General features: G+C 32.7%; 1 protein-coding gene across 1 annotated transcript; it reads right to left on the bottom strand.

Annotated features, from left to right (window-relative positions):
• Positions 1-674: 674 nt before the first annotated feature.
• LOC143579513 (uncharacterized) lies at positions 675-3,106 on the bottom strand. Its single transcript, XM_077062802.1, has 5 exons — positions 2,622-3,106; positions 1,868-1,925; positions 1,693-1,776; positions 1,474-1,615; positions 675-968 (listed from the first exon to the last, which is right to left on the bottom strand). The coding sequence occupies exons 1-5, from the start codon at positions 3,043-3,045 to the stop codon at positions 690-692; spliced, it is 987 nt and encodes a 328-aa protein (XP_076918917.1). The 5' UTR covers positions 3,046-3,106; the 3' UTR covers positions 675-689.
• Positions 3,107-19,435: the final 16,329 nt, after the last annotated feature.

The following is a 19,435-nucleotide window of genomic DNA, read 5'->3' as shown; positions in this document are numbered from 1 at the left end:
AGTGAACATCCTCAAATGATCAAATCAGTATTATATCAAAGGTTATTACGTGTATAATGCGTGTAGAGGCGCATTCTAACCAGTTTGGAATCTGGAGCCAGTTTCCGATCTCTTTTGAAACAATGAAACCAGTTTCGTTTTGATTTGCCCGTTTGAAATGGGTTTAATCGTTTGAGGATACATCGGTTGAAACTTGAAACTTGAAACCGGCTCAAATGGAGCCGATCCAGTTTCAAACCGAGCAATTTTCACTTACAAACTAGTTTGGGACGAACTAGTTTTGACTTTGTCTAATTCGATCAAAACTAGTTTAAAAACCGATCCGCTTTGACCTAAAAACCGGTTTTGTACACCTCTAAATGTGTAGTACACAGTGATGGGATAGAATCACATAATACTAAGACAAGTATACACATCAATTAGTCACATACTCACATCATCAATCAAACACACCAACTTTCAATAAACATTTTCATAACATTAAAATGCTTATTATTTACACAAATCTCTTATTACAAAAATCTCCTCACTTATAATTAGCAACTTCTTAAAAAAAACCAAGCCCATGCTGATATACATTAATACATACACACCAAAATAAATCAAACTTACATGCCTTGTGAAATAAAATCAATAAAGTTAAAATAAACAAGTGTATAATTTTATATCCTATAAATAGTTTATCAAAGTTAGACATGTCTCCATGGTCTTTCAGCAAGGTTCACACATTCACTAAACCTAAAACAGTCAACAAGATGGTCAATGCTCATTCCCGCCGCTTGCATGAACGAGTAAACGATAACCGGCCCCACCAATCGGAACCCGTGTTTCAGTAAATCTTTGCTAATGGTTTCGGCTTTTGGTGTTCTTAGAGGCACATTTCTTGAATGTCTGCATCTGTTAATAGTTGGCTTATAGTTTACTGATCCCCACATGTATCCACTAAATGATCCATGTGCTTTAGCAATCTACATTAATAAAATTTATACATTAATCTTTTTTAAAAAAATGTTTTAAACTAATCTCAACGACCGTTAGTGGTAGGGGTGTCAATCGTGTTAATTAGGTTGACGGATTAAAATGTACAAAGATTTCCATCCTAGCCCGCACACACATAAATTCAGGTCGACCCAAACACGACTTTTTTAACCTTTTTATAATAATAATAATAATAATAATAAAAACAAATTTGATGTAATTCCGAGTTAGTAGAGTAAATGACTAATATGAATATATTTTTTAAAAAGTTATTAAAAAATATTGAAAGTGAATTGGAAATTGCAAGTGTGTAATTTAGAAAAATGGAAGATGGAAAAAACAAAAATAAGAATATAATTCTAAAAGTCTTTTTTTATAAATACTTAAATAAATTAACAAGTCAAGTCAACCTGAAGCACATTTTTCAATGGGCCGTGTTAGTCGACCCAAAGCTTGGTTTTTTTTCATATCGTGTTGAGTGGTAATTAAACTTACTTTAAGGATGCATCTAGCGTTTTCGACAATGGATCTTACTCGACTCTCGGCTAACATTATGTCCTTGTTAGAGGCTATTTCCATTATCTCATCCTCTCCCATCTTAGCAACAATGTTCGGTTCAAATCCGGAAAAAGCTTCCCTACATTAATGAACAAACAATGTTTCAAAACCTTAATGATTCAAAATACAAACTAAACACATATTTAGTCTTGTTACCTGAAAAGATTCTTCCTTTTCAAGATTTCGGCCCAATTGTAATCCATCAACATTCCACACAACGATAACAGCTCGAACAGTTGGCTGTTAATTTGAAAGTTAATACAAGTTAGCTTCCGTTTCACGATTAATCATTGTTTACATAAACGAAAAGAAACAAGGTATGGTGATTTACTTGTCATCATACACGGGAACTCCCCAGCATTCGTCATGAAACTGTACATAAAGTTTATCTGAACAATACAAAACAAATTAAAATCCTAAATTTTGTTATTGATCGCAAGTAAATAATTAGATAGACCACGTCTTAAAGTACATAACGTGCATTGTGTCGCCTTAATATCTTTAAGATAGTCATGTTATGTTGAATGTTTAAAGTATTAATAGAACACTAGAGTAGTTATAGGAATAACATATTTTAATGTTGTCCATGATTAATCAAGAGTCATGACAAGGAGATAGAAGTTTGGTATATTAGGTTTTATGTTTCTGTCATACCAAACACCAAACTATTATAAAATCCATAGACAAGATATTGGTATGTATATATATATATGTGTGTTATGTATACGTAGTATTCGTTTTGGATTATTCTTTTGAATTCGAATATAATACTTGATCATCAATAGTTTAATGTTTAATCAGGAATTAGATGCTCTTATATCAGATTAACTATGTTGTATCCTTTTAGTATTTAGATTTAATAATGTAGAGACAAAATTCTCATGAAAACAATAATGTAGATAAGTACAACTAATCCTATGATTATATGAACATTATTAGGTATATTATGTGATTTTATCTTATCAATGTTGCTTGTATTTATGTAAAAGATGTATGTACGCATTCATATATTCAAATGTATAACGGTATGTCAATATATAAACGCGGCAAACATGTTTTATACGTTTAAATGATTTACAACTTACCGCTATTTTTAGTAATCCAGTTGCATCTTCTCAAGCCATCCTCACCGTTGGTGGGATCCAAACTCGGTTCTGGAACTAAACCATGAGCACTAGTTTTAGCAGCAGGCAGCTCTCTTCGAGCCGGTGTAGGTGATGGTGATGGTGTCGGTGTTGGTGCGATCAGTTGAAGCGCAGAAGAGATGGTCTGCTCAAGTGTAGATGAAGAATCTGTGAACGAACCGCTCGAGTTATGTGAAAGAGTTAGAGAAAGTGAAGATAATGAGAGAAGTGAGCTTGTTTTGTGTATCCCAACAGGATAAACTTTTTTCAAATGTTTTGATAAAAGATTTTGAGTTGATGAAATCTTTTCTTTCTCTCTTGTTGCATTTGGACTGCTATTGTTCTTCTTCTCCACAATGTTTCTCCTCATGTTTTCTTTAGACATATTGTTGATGTTTGAAAGAGAAAATAAATAAATAAGTATATGGTGTTAGAGAACTAGTGATTTTATTAAGTTTTGGTTTTTGTTTGAATATTTATAAAGAAGATAGGAAGGTTGGTGAAATGGTGTGATTTGTTTATGTACCACTAGCACCTTACTTTTGTCTGGAATTCAAACATAATTATCACCTTCTTTTGAAAATGATAGTTGAATATGAATATATGATTTTAGGATGGTCTATGACAATATTTAATTCTCAAGAAAACTGTTTACTGTGTGCAATCTTAATCATAAATTGCAAAAAAATGTTTTCTTTGATTGACTACAATTTTATAAATTATGAGTAAAATTTGGAAGAGCATATCAGATGTTTAATAAAAAGATGTTGTATGTCACTACAACAATATTTTCTTTTCTTTTCTTACAAAACCGTCGGAAATGCTTTTATGTCGAAAATAATTTCGATGGAATTTTAATGGAAAATAAAATTTGTGACACTCGTCGCATATATATACCATCTTTAGTAGCTTTATCATGGTTATCGAGTTCAAGATATATACCGGATAAATATATAAGTTTATAAAACAATGTTATTATACATATGATTAATAAAAACATGAACACCTATTTTATTTTGCTAGATAAAAAGTGGCACCATTACAAACCATATTACCAACTTAATCAATGACCACAAGTATTAAAACCAGGAACTTGCAAAACTAACTTAAATTATTATTAGTATTATTAATATATGCATGTTTATGTTTCTAGTAAATGAAGTGGTTGGCATGTGTGTCTCAGAGAGGTACAGGAAAAACTTAAGTCCCACTCCAGTTGCATTTATCTTGTAATTAGTTTTGAGGCATACCCATTGCCCATATAGAAAAAGATATCCCATCTGTTGGTTCTTCCTGGTCTTTTACTACATGCTCGCAGTCTTAGAGATATCATGATGCCATTTTCACACTAATATGTTTTTGTTTTTTTAATTACAAGGTAGGGAAAGATGAGAAAGAGGCCTATAGATGCCTCCTTGATACCTAATATATTTAAAAAATATTTTTATTTTGTATATATTCATATATAAAATTCTTAAAAAAGTTGGTTCCTATGATCTATATAAAGTATGTGATAAACTGATAATCTGATGAAGCTACAATAGGCATGGCAATATGGTATGATGCTTAACTTCCTATTGTAAACTTTCAATTCTTCATGTGAAATGTTAATCAAGAAATTCGGCTTTCGATCTATGCAGTTGTGGGTGAGAAAGCGCGCTAAAGGGGATTAAAAATCTGTCAGCTCAAGTTGTAAAAAAAGGATTGTTGTGTGTATATGGTGCCTTTGAGATTGAATATAGCCAATTTTACTAACTATTCCAACCAAGTTATCAACTCTCAATAGTGGCGAATCTTGGACTCGAGCGTCGGTCGGGGAGGGGGGGGGGGGGCGAACTCAAAATGTATTTTTAAAAAATCATAAATGAGGGGGGCGACTCAAATTTTTGCCCGGAAACGGGTAAATCTAAACTACGTATAAAACTTTCGGGCGAAAAAACGGATACATTTACACAACCGCGAAAAAAAATAGGGAGTTTTCGGGCGAAAATGAGTAAGTTTACACTACGTATTAAATTTTCGGGCGAAAAAACGGATAAACTTACACTACTGCGAAAAAAATGGGGAGGTCGGGCTCAAATTTTCGGGGGAAAACGAGTAAGTTTACACTATGTATTATATTTCAGGAAGAAAACGGATACATTACACTACTGCGAAAAAGAAATAGGGAGGTCGGGCTCAAATTTTCGGGCGAAAACGAGTAAATTTACACTACATATTAAATTTCCGGGCGAAAAACGGACACATTTACACTGTTGCACAAAAAAACAGGGGGTGAGCCGGGACACCCCTAATAAAACTTCGCCATTGACTCTCAACAACCGCCATAACTTCATATGAAAACACAAATTGGTACTAACCACACAATTAATGCAATACATTGCCAACCAACTCAAACTAATCCACCTTCAATGATCTTAGAACCAATGCAACAGAAACTATATCCTCTCCACCAATCAATGGAAACAAAGATTGCCACAACACCTCTAATAAATCATTTGAATCATGGCTTTGTTGTCTTCAAAGTTGACACTGGATTTACCAAATAATGTTTTGATAAGTAGTTGATTCAAGAGTTAGTTAGACTCTTATTTGAATAGACAAAGGGAACACAAACACATATACAAAAAATATATAAATTAAAAATAAAAATAAAAGGAGCATAGCTTAGATACCTAATGGAGTTGCCGGGACCATTAGCCGTGGATAAAGATGTATTGACTGATCGGATAGAGTCGTATGGACTAACGACCATAGACTGTTTGACCCAACTACTGGAATCCTAACTCCATCTATTAGAGATTTAGAGCTCCAATTAACTGTCACTGAGGTTTTATCATGATTTTAGTAATACTTAAATCTTTCTTTATAAGTACCAAGTTGGATGGGGTGCTTTGTTGGCAACAACAGTGGTGGATCCAGGAATTTTTTTGAGTGGGTTCACTGTTCGGTTCAGTTTGACGGTTCAGGTTGATTTTATGGTTTGGGTCGTTTCGAATGTTCTGGTCGGTTAAGGTTTATCACGTAATAAAACTACAATATAATAACACATAGTATCTCTTAATATTATAATGCCTACAAATTCAAATTTAAACATTATAAGTACAATATAACCCACGTTTCATAGCAGGGTAATATCATGGATACATTTACATTATTAATGATAAAATCCCGATAAAAATTCACATTGAAGCATGAAAATAATAATCTACAATCAAAATTAATTAGTTAATGATAACATTAATCCCATATCATATGATCAACATTCACCATCTATTTTTACAAATCTAGTCAAATTAATGTGCTACCATTTTATATTTCAAATAGTGGAGAGTTTTAAGTCTTTTCAATTGTTTGTATTGTTACTCTAATATTACAAAATACCATATGATAATCCTATGATATTATTACTAAACGTTTTTTATGTTGGTAAGATTGTTCTCAAGAATGTAGTAAATTACAAAGAAATATAAATTGCAGATTGATGCTTGCGCCCAACCAAAAATCAAAACATTACAAATCGAATTGTTTGTCATTTTTATGTTTTTTTAAGAGGCCTACTATTGATTCTCACGGGTTAGCCAACAGTTTAGGACTAGAGAACCTAATAAATTATTTAACAAAAATGGAATAACTATCAGGTTCTAATGGGTTAAACTTAACGAGTTCTAACGGATAGTTATATATCTGTTCTCTATCTTCATTTTATGAATTAAGAATTTAAGATGAATTGTTCTATTAATAGTAACAAATGTTTTATTACAAATTATTTTAATATGTATATTACATATTTTATACATCTGAACCTTGGTTCTATCAAGTTTTCACAAAGTGAATTGCTATATTAAAATCCCTACCTAAGTGCTTAAATTAAGAATGAAATTGCCTACTTCAACTAATAAACATACGTTCTGAATCCGATACACATCTCCACCATTCTCTATGTTTGATGTGTGGAGAGGGCTGAGAGCTGGATAAGCAAAAATCCTAATATGTTAACTAGTAAAAAAAAATGAAAACATGCTGAGAGTGGAAATTGAAAACCCGGGTAGTTAGAATAGGAGGAAGGGATTTTTACCATTGAGCCATGGCTTCATTTTGTCTGATGGGTTCACTCATAACATATATATGTGGGTTCACTCTCATATTTTTTATAGACGTTTTATATAAAATTCGAAACTCAGTGGGTTCCCGTGAACCCGCTCTCGTATATGTAGATCCGCCCTTGGGCAACAAGCTCCGCCATCTCATATAACAGAATATATACCTAGAAACCATTAATATTCGGTGAAATTAATCCACCAGTATAGCAAAGAACTCCCCTAAAATTTTTTACCCACGAGTCCCTGATATTAACACTACAATTGATTTCCCACCAAATGCATAAAAGGATTTGAGTATCAAATTATTGTTACACTAGTTTGAGGCCCGTATATTACACGGGTAATTGATGAACATTTTAAACTTTAACCATTAAGTGAATTACAGTCAACAAAATGATCATATATTGTTAATACAATTACAATTTATATGAAATTTACAGAAATTACATAACTAAGATTACAAATATGTTACAAATAAGTAAAACTTTCATTGTACACTACATTTGTGACTGTATTGGTTGGTATACATTATTTATTAAAAATCAAAATATTTAGTTCATGTCTGTTTATAACTCTTGATATAGCCATGTATACTTGTTTGTGTGACAAATAAGGTTATTTAAGTACATACTGCGACCCTAGATATCTTATAATATATATCCATGAAACTAACAAAAAAATATTCATACACGTAAAATAGCATACTTTTTGATCTATTAATATATATAATGTCATTTGAGATCATTTGCTTATGTTTATCAAAAAAAAAAATCTGATTATCCAAAAAACAAATTACATGAACTTTGATGATATAATCATTCTTAGAATCTTTAGAATCTGAAATTAATTGATCATGATTAATTATTTGTTGTTATTAATATTTTGCATATGACAAATTTTAATTAATTTTATATTTTAAAATTAACAATTGTGTGTAATCAAGAAACATATATAATCCAAAATTCAAATATAACAAAATGATTTGTTTCATTTCATATGAATAGAAAATGACAAAGACATACTAACTTTAAAGCCATGTTCAAATAACAGTAATTTTTTTAAAAACAAATAAAAATTTGTGTGTAGTTTTATTATCTTGAATATAAAATATAATAGACACTTTAATTATGTACTACCCAACAGGTAACACTAACATAAACTTAAATCATTGTATTTGTATAAAAATAAAATTACTAAGTTAATATAATATTGAAATGATTTTAATAACTGATGAAAACGATATTCTAGGTTCTCATATCTAAATGATTTTTGGCAAGCGAAAATAGTGAAAAGGGATTGAAAGAGTTTTTTTTGTTTACAAATTTGAATGTTTATAATTAAGTAATTTGTCTTATAAGATATATTAAATTAAATATTTTTGAATGTATAAAAAAAGTATTAATCAAGTCATAAAATATATGCTTCTGGAGCATTTTTGTCGGAGTTATGAAAGAATATATTGAAAACTAAATATTAATTTTTTTGTTGCTAACCTTTTATATTACACAAAAAAGTCATATAAATAAATGATAGATAATTCATATAGTAAATCGTTATTCATATGGATTATAATTATAATATTCAACTTCAATGATTTAATGTTAAATACCAAGATATATATATAAAATGTAACCTTCATGTTTGCAATATTTATATAAAATGGTTGGAGAAAATTAAGAAAATACAATTTTCCTGAGTTCAAATACATATGAGAAAATTTTAAATCTAAATTTGAAACCAATCTTATATAAAAAATTCCAGTTTAAAAACAAATTATTATTTACCTTGATTTTCATTACCTATGATTTTAAAATTTTATTCTAACTGGTCTTCAAATTTAATTTTGATATTTCTTTATTTGCTTATCTTTCATCATTAATGTTAATGAATGAATTGAATATGATTTAAAATAAACTTCAATTCAAATATTAAAATGACTTAAAATATAATGATCAATATTGAAATGTTGAAAAAAGGATGAAGAGAGCTATGAAAGTGAGAGGTGGCAAAAATGGGTAGTCATTTATTAGAATAGATAGATATTTGACTGTATATTTTCAACTATAGTCTTTCCTTATTTGTTGTAATCAATCCTTATTCACAGCCACATTCATAGCCTAAATTATTGTTGTATTTTCTATATATTAACAAACAGTTAATGAGAAAGAATCAATTTGGTTGAATACATTTTATATGGTATCAGCTAGGAAATCAATTTTCTTAAAAAATATAGCCGCCGCCTAACCCTACCATTTGCCGCTCTTTTCTCCGACAACTTTGTGTTTTCTGGAAGCTATGGCAACCACTGGTCTGTTACATCTTCCGCCATAGGAACCATACTTCTCAACACCTCATCTTCTCTCACAATTGTTACCATGCCTCCCTCTCTAAAACTCAATGAAACCAACTATTTAAGTTGAAAAACACAAATTGAAGCCCTCCTCTATGGCCTTGACCTCTTCAAATACATTGATGGCACACTTCCGACACCAAAACTATTTGTTGACAAAGACAGAAATTCAGTTCCTCTTGCATATAATGCCTGGTTCCGTCAAGATCGCCTACTCTTTGGTGCATTAGCTGGTAGCCTTTCTCCCCCTCTTGTCCAGTTAATCACAAATGCCAAATCTTCACTTGAGGCTTGGAAAATACTTTCCGACACCAATGCCTCCACCTCCCTTGGCCATATCAAACAACTTCAATACCGCTTAAAACAATACACCAAAAAGTCCAAACCATAAAATAACTGACTTCATGCAATCGGTCAAAGCTATAGCCGATGAACTCGCTATCCTTGGCAAACAACCGGACCCGGAAGATGTTTTCTTAAACGGGTTGGATCCCACTTCTTACAAATCCGTCACCGATGCGGTTCATGGCCGTGATACCCCTATCTCGTTCCCTGAACTTCACGAAAAACTAATCAACAAGGAGTTATTATTAGCCCAACAACACACCATTGTTTCTACTCTCCACCAACCTACAACTGCTTTTGCTGCTAATACTCGCCAAACACATAAACCTTGGCACACTCGTAACTCTTCACAGAACCCGGGTATACTACCTACACCTTCAAAACCTTTGGCCACTCCCCAAACAACCTCTCAAAACGACCTTTTTAGGAAAATGCCAATTCTGTTTTGCAAAAGGTCACTTTTTACCTCATGTTTTGCCTTCAAGAAAGAGTATCCTTACATTTTCTTACCTTCTTTGCCCAAAGGAACACAAACAATGCACCACAAGCCAATACGATGCAGGTACCAAATCCAAACACCAATCTAGACTTATTTTACTCATCGTGATTTTCATTTGTTCGTTTGGACTTCTATTTGTTCGCTTGAAAAGTGGCCGCTTTTGTATTCACTGAACGTGGTTAGAAGCGACTGGTGGGATTTTAGTTACACCGAACTGGGTTATCAAGGACTCGTGGAATGATTAAGGAAGTGAGCCTATAATTTTAGACTACTTTTAGAAATCATAGGAAGTGAGCCTATGATTTCCATTTGTCCGTTTGAAAAATGTTGTTAATGTTTTCACTGAACGGGGCTAGCAGGGACCGGTAGGCTTTTGTTTTCATTGAACAGGGATATCTAGGACTCGTGGATAATTAAGGAGGTGAGTCTCTCACTCTAGACTTCTTATATTTGTTGAGGTTTCCATTTGTTCGTTTAAAATTTCATTTGTTCATTTGAAAAAGTGACGCTTTTGTTTTTACTAAACAGGGCTACAGCGACTGGCTTATGTTTTTTCAGTTAGCGGGCTATCAGGAACTTATGGGATGATTAAGGAGGCGAGTTCCTCATTCTAGTCTTTCGTTACACATTGTGGTTTCCATTTATTCGTTTGGGCTTCCATTTGTTCGTTTGAAAAGTGTCGCTTTCTTTTTCACTAGACAGGGCTAGCAGCCACCGGTGGTCTTTTGTTTTCGTTGTACGGGATATTAGGGACTCGTGAAAATTGCGTAGGTGAGTCCATCATTGTAGTATTTCTTTTTATTCGTTGTGGTTTCCATTTGTTCGTTTATGCTTTAACTTTTTCGTTTGAAAAGTGTTGCTTTTTTTTCACTGAACGGAGCTAGCAACAACTGGTGGGCTTTTATTTTTCATTGAACATGGCTATTAGGGAATCGTGAGATAATTAAGGATGTGTGTCACTTATTCTTGACTTCTTTTACTCATCGTGGTTTCTATATGTTCGTTTGGGCTTTCATTTGTTCGCTTGAAAAATGTCGCTTCTATTTTTATTGAACGGGGCTTGCAGCGAGTGTTGGGCTTTTTTTTCACATAGAGAGACTAACAGGGATTCGTGAATTGATTAAGGAGGTTAGTACCTCTTCTATTCATCTTTTACTCGTTGTAGTTTCCATTTGTTCGTTTGAAATATTTCGCTTTTGTTTCACTGAACGGGGCTAGCAGCGATTAATGGACTGTTGTTTTCACTATACGAGGCTATAACAAACTCGTGGTATGATTAAGGAGGTAAATCCGTCATTTTATTCTTATTTTACTCGTTGTGTTATACATTTGTTCGTTTGAGCTGTCATTTGTTCGTTTAAAAAGTGTTGCTTTCATTTTCACTAAACGGGGGTAGGACCGACTGATATGCTTTTGCTTTAATTGAATGTGGATATCTAGGACTCGTTAGGGTAATTAATAGGTGAGCCCCTCATTCTTGTTTTCTTTTATTTGTTGCGGTTTTCATTTGTTCGTTGGGATTTCGTTTGAAAAGTGACGCTTTTTTTACTGAACGGGGCTAGTAGCGACTGGTGGGCTTTTGTTTTCACTGTACAGGGCTATTAGGGACTCGTAGGATGATTAAGTAGGTGCGTCCCTCACTATGTTCTTCCTTTGCACGTTGTTGTTTCCATTTGTTCGTTTAGACTTCAATGCGTTCCTTTGAAAAATGGTCGATTATGTTTTCAATGAACATTGCTAGCAGCGATTGGTTGGTTTTTATTTACCTAGAACTGGCTATTAGGGTCTCATATGAAAACATAAACAGATACTAGCCAAATAATTAATGCAATATATTGCCAACATACTCAACCTAATCCACCTTCAATAATCTTAGAACCAATGAAACAAAAGCTATATCCTGTCCACCAAACAATGGAACAAAGATTGCCACAACACCTTTAAACCATTTGAATCATGGTGTGGTTGTCTTCAAAGTTGACTCTTATTTGGACGGGATAGACAAAGGGAAAGAACACAGAAAAAGAAAAATAAAACTCAACATAAAAAGAGCATAGCTTGGCTACTAATGGAGTTGTCGGGGCCCATAAGTTGTGGATAAAGATGTCTCGAATGGCCAGATAGGCTCGTATGACTAATGACCATAGACTGTTTGACCCAACTCTTGGAATCCTAACTCCATCAATTAGAGATTAAGAGCTCCGACTTTGTCACCGAGTTTTTTTAATGATGGTAGTAGTAATTTTTTAAATCTTTCTTTATTAGTGTAATAAAAGTGGATTCCGCCATCTAAACTTGCTAATATGGAGTACCAAGTTGGATGGGGTGCTTTGTTGGCAACAAGGTCCATCATCTCATATAGCAAAATACCTACAAACCATTAATATTTAGTGAAATTAATCCACCAAAATTGCAAAGGATGCCCCTAAAACTTTTACATGCATGTTTAATTCAAAAAATATTAATGTAATAATAAAGTTACTAATTTAAACTAAAAAATATAAAGACTGTTATTAAAAATAAAAAAACCCTTTATTAAAAATACAAAAAAGCTTTTCATTATATAAAAAAAATACAAGACTAAACCAAAACACAAACAAATAAAAATAAAGCTAGTCATCTACATTTTTATATATGGGCATTTTTAACAAATGATTTTGGTCTTTATAGATTGTTTAGAATTAATTAAGTATTCTTAATCAAACAATCGCATGACCGCGATTGACCAGTGCAAACCTTGGAATCGTCGGCAAACTTATCATGATTCAGGATTTTAATTATTTGTCAATATAGACCAGGAGAGGGTGGTGTTCATTAGCACCGGGCTGCCAACTCAACTCATCCCGATCATAGTGCTTTCCGCACTTTGTACCCTTACAAGAGTCCACAAATACTTGAACCTCTATCAAACTATATATGTGTATGATTCCATAATCATGTAATGACTTGTTAAAGACCAAACTAGTAGTGTAGCTATGGAGGCCAGCTTAGCGAGCCGGTAACATTAATAACCATAATAATAACTACTATTTATTAAAGTCCGAAGTATACAAGATTATCATTCTTACATCAACTTCTTTCACATAAGCACAAAAACACAACAAAACAAAAGCAAACTATGAAGACAAAATATTATAAAAAAAACAACACATTACTTAATTATATAGTTTTAGTTTACATCATTTTCATTTTTCATTTTGACTTTTTTATATATAAAGCAAGTGCCACCTGCTTAAAAAAAAGTCAAATTACAAAACCGAAAATGAAAATAATGTAAACAATATTATTAGACCGTTTATTTAGTTAGTTATTCTTTGGTGGGTGATGCCTTGGTTGATGGTAATCAGCAGTGAAAGCAACAACATTCACATTTTTGTTTCTTGAAAGGGTTATTCTCCTAAAACTTTTTCCTGCCTTCTTGTTACGTATACTCGTTGTATCGATCACCATTTTTCGGTTGCTTGGTGTCTTTTCTCTTGCGGCGGCAGCAGCAGGGACAGCATAAACGTGCTTGGGGCGTACCTATATGTATGCATCACCGATATTCTTATTCGTTTTGAAGCGTTAACGTTTACTAAACAATATTGTGTTACAATGTAAAAGGAAAGTATAAGTTTGTGTAACGTATTTGTACCTCTTCATCTGAAGCAGCAATAAATCCAACATTTTTCGCGCCTGAAATTACAGTGGATTTGAAGATTAATCATATAGAGATAATGCGTGATGTTAAATTCCAAATTCAGAAAATATTTTCCATAATATCGTAAGGAATAATGACCAAAATGTTTATTTAACCGGTCAATGTCAACAGAATTTTCATTTGACCAACCAATTCCTAGAATGTCTACTCTAAAAGACTAAAACTCGTCAACCTGGTCACTTTTTACTCATTATTAGACGGTTTTTAACCAACCAGATTTTACCACATGTCATTAAACTTTCGGGTACCTAGTCTTTAAAAAAATCATCAGAGTTGACAAAACTATTTAGGCGTCCGACAAGATTTATTTTGGCGTCCAGTGAGATTTGTTTTGGCTTATGACGAGATATTTTGGACAAGTAGTAGATGCTGGTTGGTTAAAATCCCGTTGAGTAATGATTAACAAGTGATCGAGTCGACAAGTTATAAGGTGGAAATTATGGGAATTGATCGGTCATGGACATGTTCTTTACATTGACCGGTCAAATAGACATTTTGGTCGTTGCTAACAGCAAAAAATAGTGATGATTATTGAGCATATCATTATAACTAAACCATGCATGCAAGAAAATTAAGCTAAGACAAAATGAATGTAAATATAAGATCAACACACACACCTTTGCAGTGAGAACCAGTGAAGATCATGCTTGCAATGGCTAAGAGCAGTAATGAACTTATAGTGATAAACCTTAAAGACATCTTGTACATATTTTGTGTAGTTGAATATCTTAATCTTTTCTATGAGTATGTCTGGACAGGAAGAAGAATGAAGAAGAAGAGAATGATATGAAGGTTTTGTATAGCCTTATATAGACCCAAGGTATGAGTCAAAGATGGTTCAAACTCTTGAAAGTTAAATTAGGGTTTTGGGGTTTAGGATTTGCAAAGTTACATGCATTTATATTCTTAAAAGTTATAAAAATGGGGACCAAATTGTTTGGGAATGCAATTTTTTAAGGTGTTTACATAAACAATTGTGTCAAACCCCATGTGTATAGATAGTTTCATTAACTTATCAATCACCAATGTTGCCTATGATCTCGAGAAGCTTTGCTGGCCACAATATTTTGAACATGAATAGTGGCTTAGTAAATTATTTTATAATAACAATTCTAATGTATTTTTTTTTCACCATTCTAAATCTATTATTTATTTCAAATTGAAGGTTTAACTAAGTTGAATGAATTTAGGTCAAATATATGTATGTGTGTATTTTTGACTGGTTAAAAACGTTTTAAAAATGAAAAATTACCAAAATAGTCATGTTTGATCCATAACGGTACGAAACAGATAAAGAAAAAAAATCTGACTAGAATAGGTGCGTATATTCAATAGGATTTGCCCATAAAAATAAACTCCTAGGGTACAATAAGGCATGAAGGGGACCTACATTCTCTCGATTTAAAATGATTTGATATCGGCCTTCTTATTATAACAAGTGTCTCAACTGGGCAATAGAGGTGTCCAGTCATGAACTAACTGGCTAAAAGGGTTCCTAGTTTTGCCAATGCTTCGGAGGGGCCTTGTAGGCCTTGCCAGGCACCTTCATTGCGTAGGCAAGTTAAATACCCATGCAACTTTCCAAGCCGGCTCCGAGTAGTGGTGCTTGTCGTAGGTGGCCTTGCTATATATAGCTGCTTAGCCAGCCAGGCTCCCTTGATGCCTGGTGTTTAGCGTCTAGGATGAAATGGTGCCCAACTTGAGAAAATTTTTTCTCAAGACAAAAAATTCATTAAAGTTATCTCATAACACCTTGTGCAAACCATGTTAGGTCATAAACAATGTCTAAGTTAAAATACAACAAACGTTTTAAGATGCATTAATCACGGTTGGAATTAAAACTCGGAAATAAATCCAAATAGGTAATTCTCGGAAGTTTTCATACCGGCAACTAAAGTCAAACTAGTCGTAAACTTCAAGTGGGATATACATTGGGAAACATAGTAAAAAATGCGGGTTTTGCTAACTTTAAACATAGAGTACTTAATAGTAAAACAATTATTAGATAATGTGTTTTTACGATCCCCTTAAAGAGAGTTTTGCGATGAACTAAGAAGTATCCAAAGATGAGCTAAAAATGTATTGAAATGCTTAGTAAGTAAGAATCCAACATGCTTAACTAGCGTCTTCAGTCATGTTCAATTCAACTTCTTTGCAAGTGCGCACGATATGCAAATTTGGTTCGTATAGATAGTATAGTAGCCGAGCTTTGCTTCGAATATTGTAATGGCAATCTTGACCCAAACCCTTTCAAATGAGTCAATTTGAGTTGTTTTAAAAGTTAAATGAGTTGGTTTGGGTAAAAGGTTTTAACCAAATGGGTCAAAATGAGTCATTTGAAATTCCATCCTTTTATTTTCGGGTCAAAATGGGTTGACAAGTTCAAAGAAATAGGTCGATGTGGGTTAGTGTCATAAGGAAATGTGACAGGTTTCGGATTAAAACGGGTTTCCGTACAAGATAGGTTTCGGCACGAAACAGGTTTCAGATTGGAACGGGTTCAGTTCAGGTTTCAAGCCAACACGAGTTTTCACCCGTGACGTGTTGGGTTTTGGTTTCTTTTGTTTCTTTATGGTCAATTCCGGGCTCGTTTTTGTTCGTTTTTTCAGTTTTGTTTTTGTTCGGTTTGAATTCTTTTAGTTTCGTTTTGATTGATTTTTTTGATTTCTATTGATGTGGTCCAGTTTTGGTTTTTGTTTATTTGTTTCATTTTCGTCGATTCTTTCGGTTTCGGTTCGATTGTAGGTGGGGTTTTTTTTCTTTTTTTTATGGAACGAGGACAACGTAGGAAACATTTTAGTGTTTTTACTTTTTTTGTTTATGATTTATATTTTGAGTTATAATTTTTTTTTATTATTTTTGAAATTTTTTAAGGGTTTTTGATTTTAATAGAAAACCCCTCAAAAAAAATTCAAAAAAATAATATAAAAAATCATAACTTAAAATATAAATAAAAAACAAAAAATCTAAAAAACTAAAATGTTTCCGCTGTTATTCTCATTCACACACACACAAAAAAAAAAAAAAAAAAAAAAAACGGGTTCGACCCTAACCTATTTCAACCCAAACCAAAACAACTCTTTTTTTAATTGACACGTTTTGACCCAAACTCATTTTGACTCATACTCGTTTTGACCCATGACTCATTTCAACCTATGACTCGTTCGACCCAACCCAACCCATTTGCCATCTCTAGCTTATTTCATACTTTGTGAGGCTCTTCTAATCTCTTTTTATTGTTGTATAGTGGTATGTCATATTAGGACAAAGCTATTATAAATCAGCTAAATGAATTGACCTTATTTTTAATCCGCAATACTAAGATTTCTATTTAAGTTGAGAAGACTCGAAAACAATACATGCAAAATTACAAAGCTTTTGAGTTCTTTCCAACTACAAGTTTTAGGTGTCTTATCAAACTCGCAAGTCATTTCTTACAATACATATCGTACTACCATGGGAGGCAAACATGCTATTTTAGAAGAGACGTGTAATCAGCTTTTTAAGAGACTCGTGTAAAAAAGATTCAGTAGCCTGTCTTTTTTCCTTTCGTTTATGTCACAAATACTATAATATGTACCATAATCTATTTTACATTCGTATTGTAGTTTATTTTATTCATTCAGAACGGATTAATTGCTTGGTATAAGAGCCGGATACCGAAACAAATCGAGTTTTAATTCATACAAGGAAACCACGAGAATGAATGATACTTTGGCATATAAGCATATAATCTTATATCATTCTATTTCATAAAAGAATAAATGAATTACATATTAAGGGAAGATTAGTCCAATGTATGTAATTAAATACTAGATGTAAATGCATAAAGATCGATAGGATCGGTACAGTAACGTGGAATGCAAGATACAGGTGCTTTGTGCCTGTCTGCCGCCATTTCAAGATAACTTGTTATAAAGCCATAAACTATTATATTCATTTGTACCTTTTGTCCTTTTATTTTCGGAGAAGAATTTTTATTTTACTTCCCAATATAAATTCACAATATCAAATATTTAGTTTGTAGCATTTCTAAGTTTGGTATAGTGGTGGGCCCATGCACATTGCACCAAACCGATTTTCTATGTTTATATTAATTAAAAAGTGATCAAATGTTATGTATGCAAATTTGTATTTTGAGTGAGAATGTGAGATACTACTAAAGTATTGAAAATACTTAGACCATAATTAGTCAAAGCTTTTGTGTTTAAAAATGTAAAATAAACTATTATCAGGGCTCATGTGTTGCGGTGGGGGCGTAAAACATTGAAATACCGTGTAATGTTGAAATGCTGCATTGGATCCATGTTTTGTAGCGAGATTGTTAAACCGAACGAAAAGTATACTTAAAAACGTTCAACTACAAAGATTCGGCTTATCATGTAAAAATCACAAACCATCTTATTAGGCTTTAATAAGACGCTTTAATAGCATGTCTGGATAGGCGGATTCATTCATGCTTCAGGGAGGGGATAGACCCTCACTGAAATTAGCTCATCAAGCTTAATATGTTAGTGGAATACAAAAAAATCCACATGCCCCTCCAAGACAAAATTAAGAATGCACCTTGGCCTTTAGAAAGTCCAAATGGAAACGGAAAACATCAAATCAATTTCTTATTTTTTTAAATGAACCGACTATAATATCAATCCTTAAAGCAATAATATGCATTAATTATTACTTTTCTGCATATATATTTTTGATATAGGGGTAAGTGGGTAACTGATGACGGAGTACATAGGTCTATACAACTACAAGGCTCTAAGTCCGGACATAGTGACTATTCATTCTACATGTTTTTTTCTGTAAGTTGAATTGATTTATGCATTGTAGCTTTTAAAACTAAACTTGCACAATCGACATGTTTTGACCCATTATACTCGACCTGTTTTGACGCGTTACAACCGAGTGTTTATAACAAACATAATTTTTCCCCTCATTAGTGAAAGTTCCTGGATCCGCCACTACAACTCTGCCATATAAGATATAATCATGTTATCACAAAAATTCAGTTTATCATGTAAAAATCACAAACCATCTTATTAGGCTTTAATAAGACACTTTAATATGGTGCCTTCTTATGTCAAATATGACGATTATAATAAAGCACTATAAGACGGTTATATATGGTCGTCTTAAAAAATGTTTAGCACTAAAAAATATGGTCAATGATCAAACTGCATTGCCTTTTAAAGCGGTAATTTTACCACCTTTTTTGATTCAAAAACGCCATATTAGCTCTTGTTTTTCTATACTAGATGTACTTCCTCGGATAGTTAAACATGAACTTGTAATGAAATTCCATACATTTGTTTCCCATTTAACTCTTCACGAGCATAAACAATCAACATAAACAACTTAAATTGAAAGCCTTCCATTCACCTTCAACAATGAGAATACTGTCAAAACGAGAAAATTGTGTTATAGATAGAGGTGGCAAATGGGTTTGGTCGAACGAGTCATGGGTTGAAATGAGTCATGGGTCAAAACGAGTATGAGTCAGAATGAGTTTGGGTCAAAACGGGTCAATTAAAAAAAGGGTTGTTTTGGTTTGGGTCGAAATAGGTTAGGGTCGAACCGGGTTTTGAGTTTTTTTTTTTGTGAACGGGAATAACGACTGAAACATTTTAGTTTTTTTATATTTTTCGTTTTTTATTTATATTTTAAGTTATGATTTTTTTTTTGAATTTTTTTGAGGGGTTTTCTATTAAGATCAAAAACCCTCAAAAAATATTCAAAAATAATAATAAAAAAATTATAACTCAAAATGTAAATCAT

Source organism: Bidens hawaiensis, unplaced genomic scaffold, assembly GCF_021521415.1.
Source record: "Bidens hawaiensis isolate Kalapana, Puna unplaced genomic scaffold, B.hawaiensis_p1.1 tig00029865_1, whole genome shotgun sequence".
NCBI classification, from domain to species: domain Eukaryota; kingdom Viridiplantae; phylum Streptophyta; class Magnoliopsida; order Asterales; family Asteraceae; genus Bidens; species Bidens hawaiensis.
Note: the sequence above shows the minus strand (reverse complement) of the source record. Positions and strands in the feature narration are given on the sequence as shown.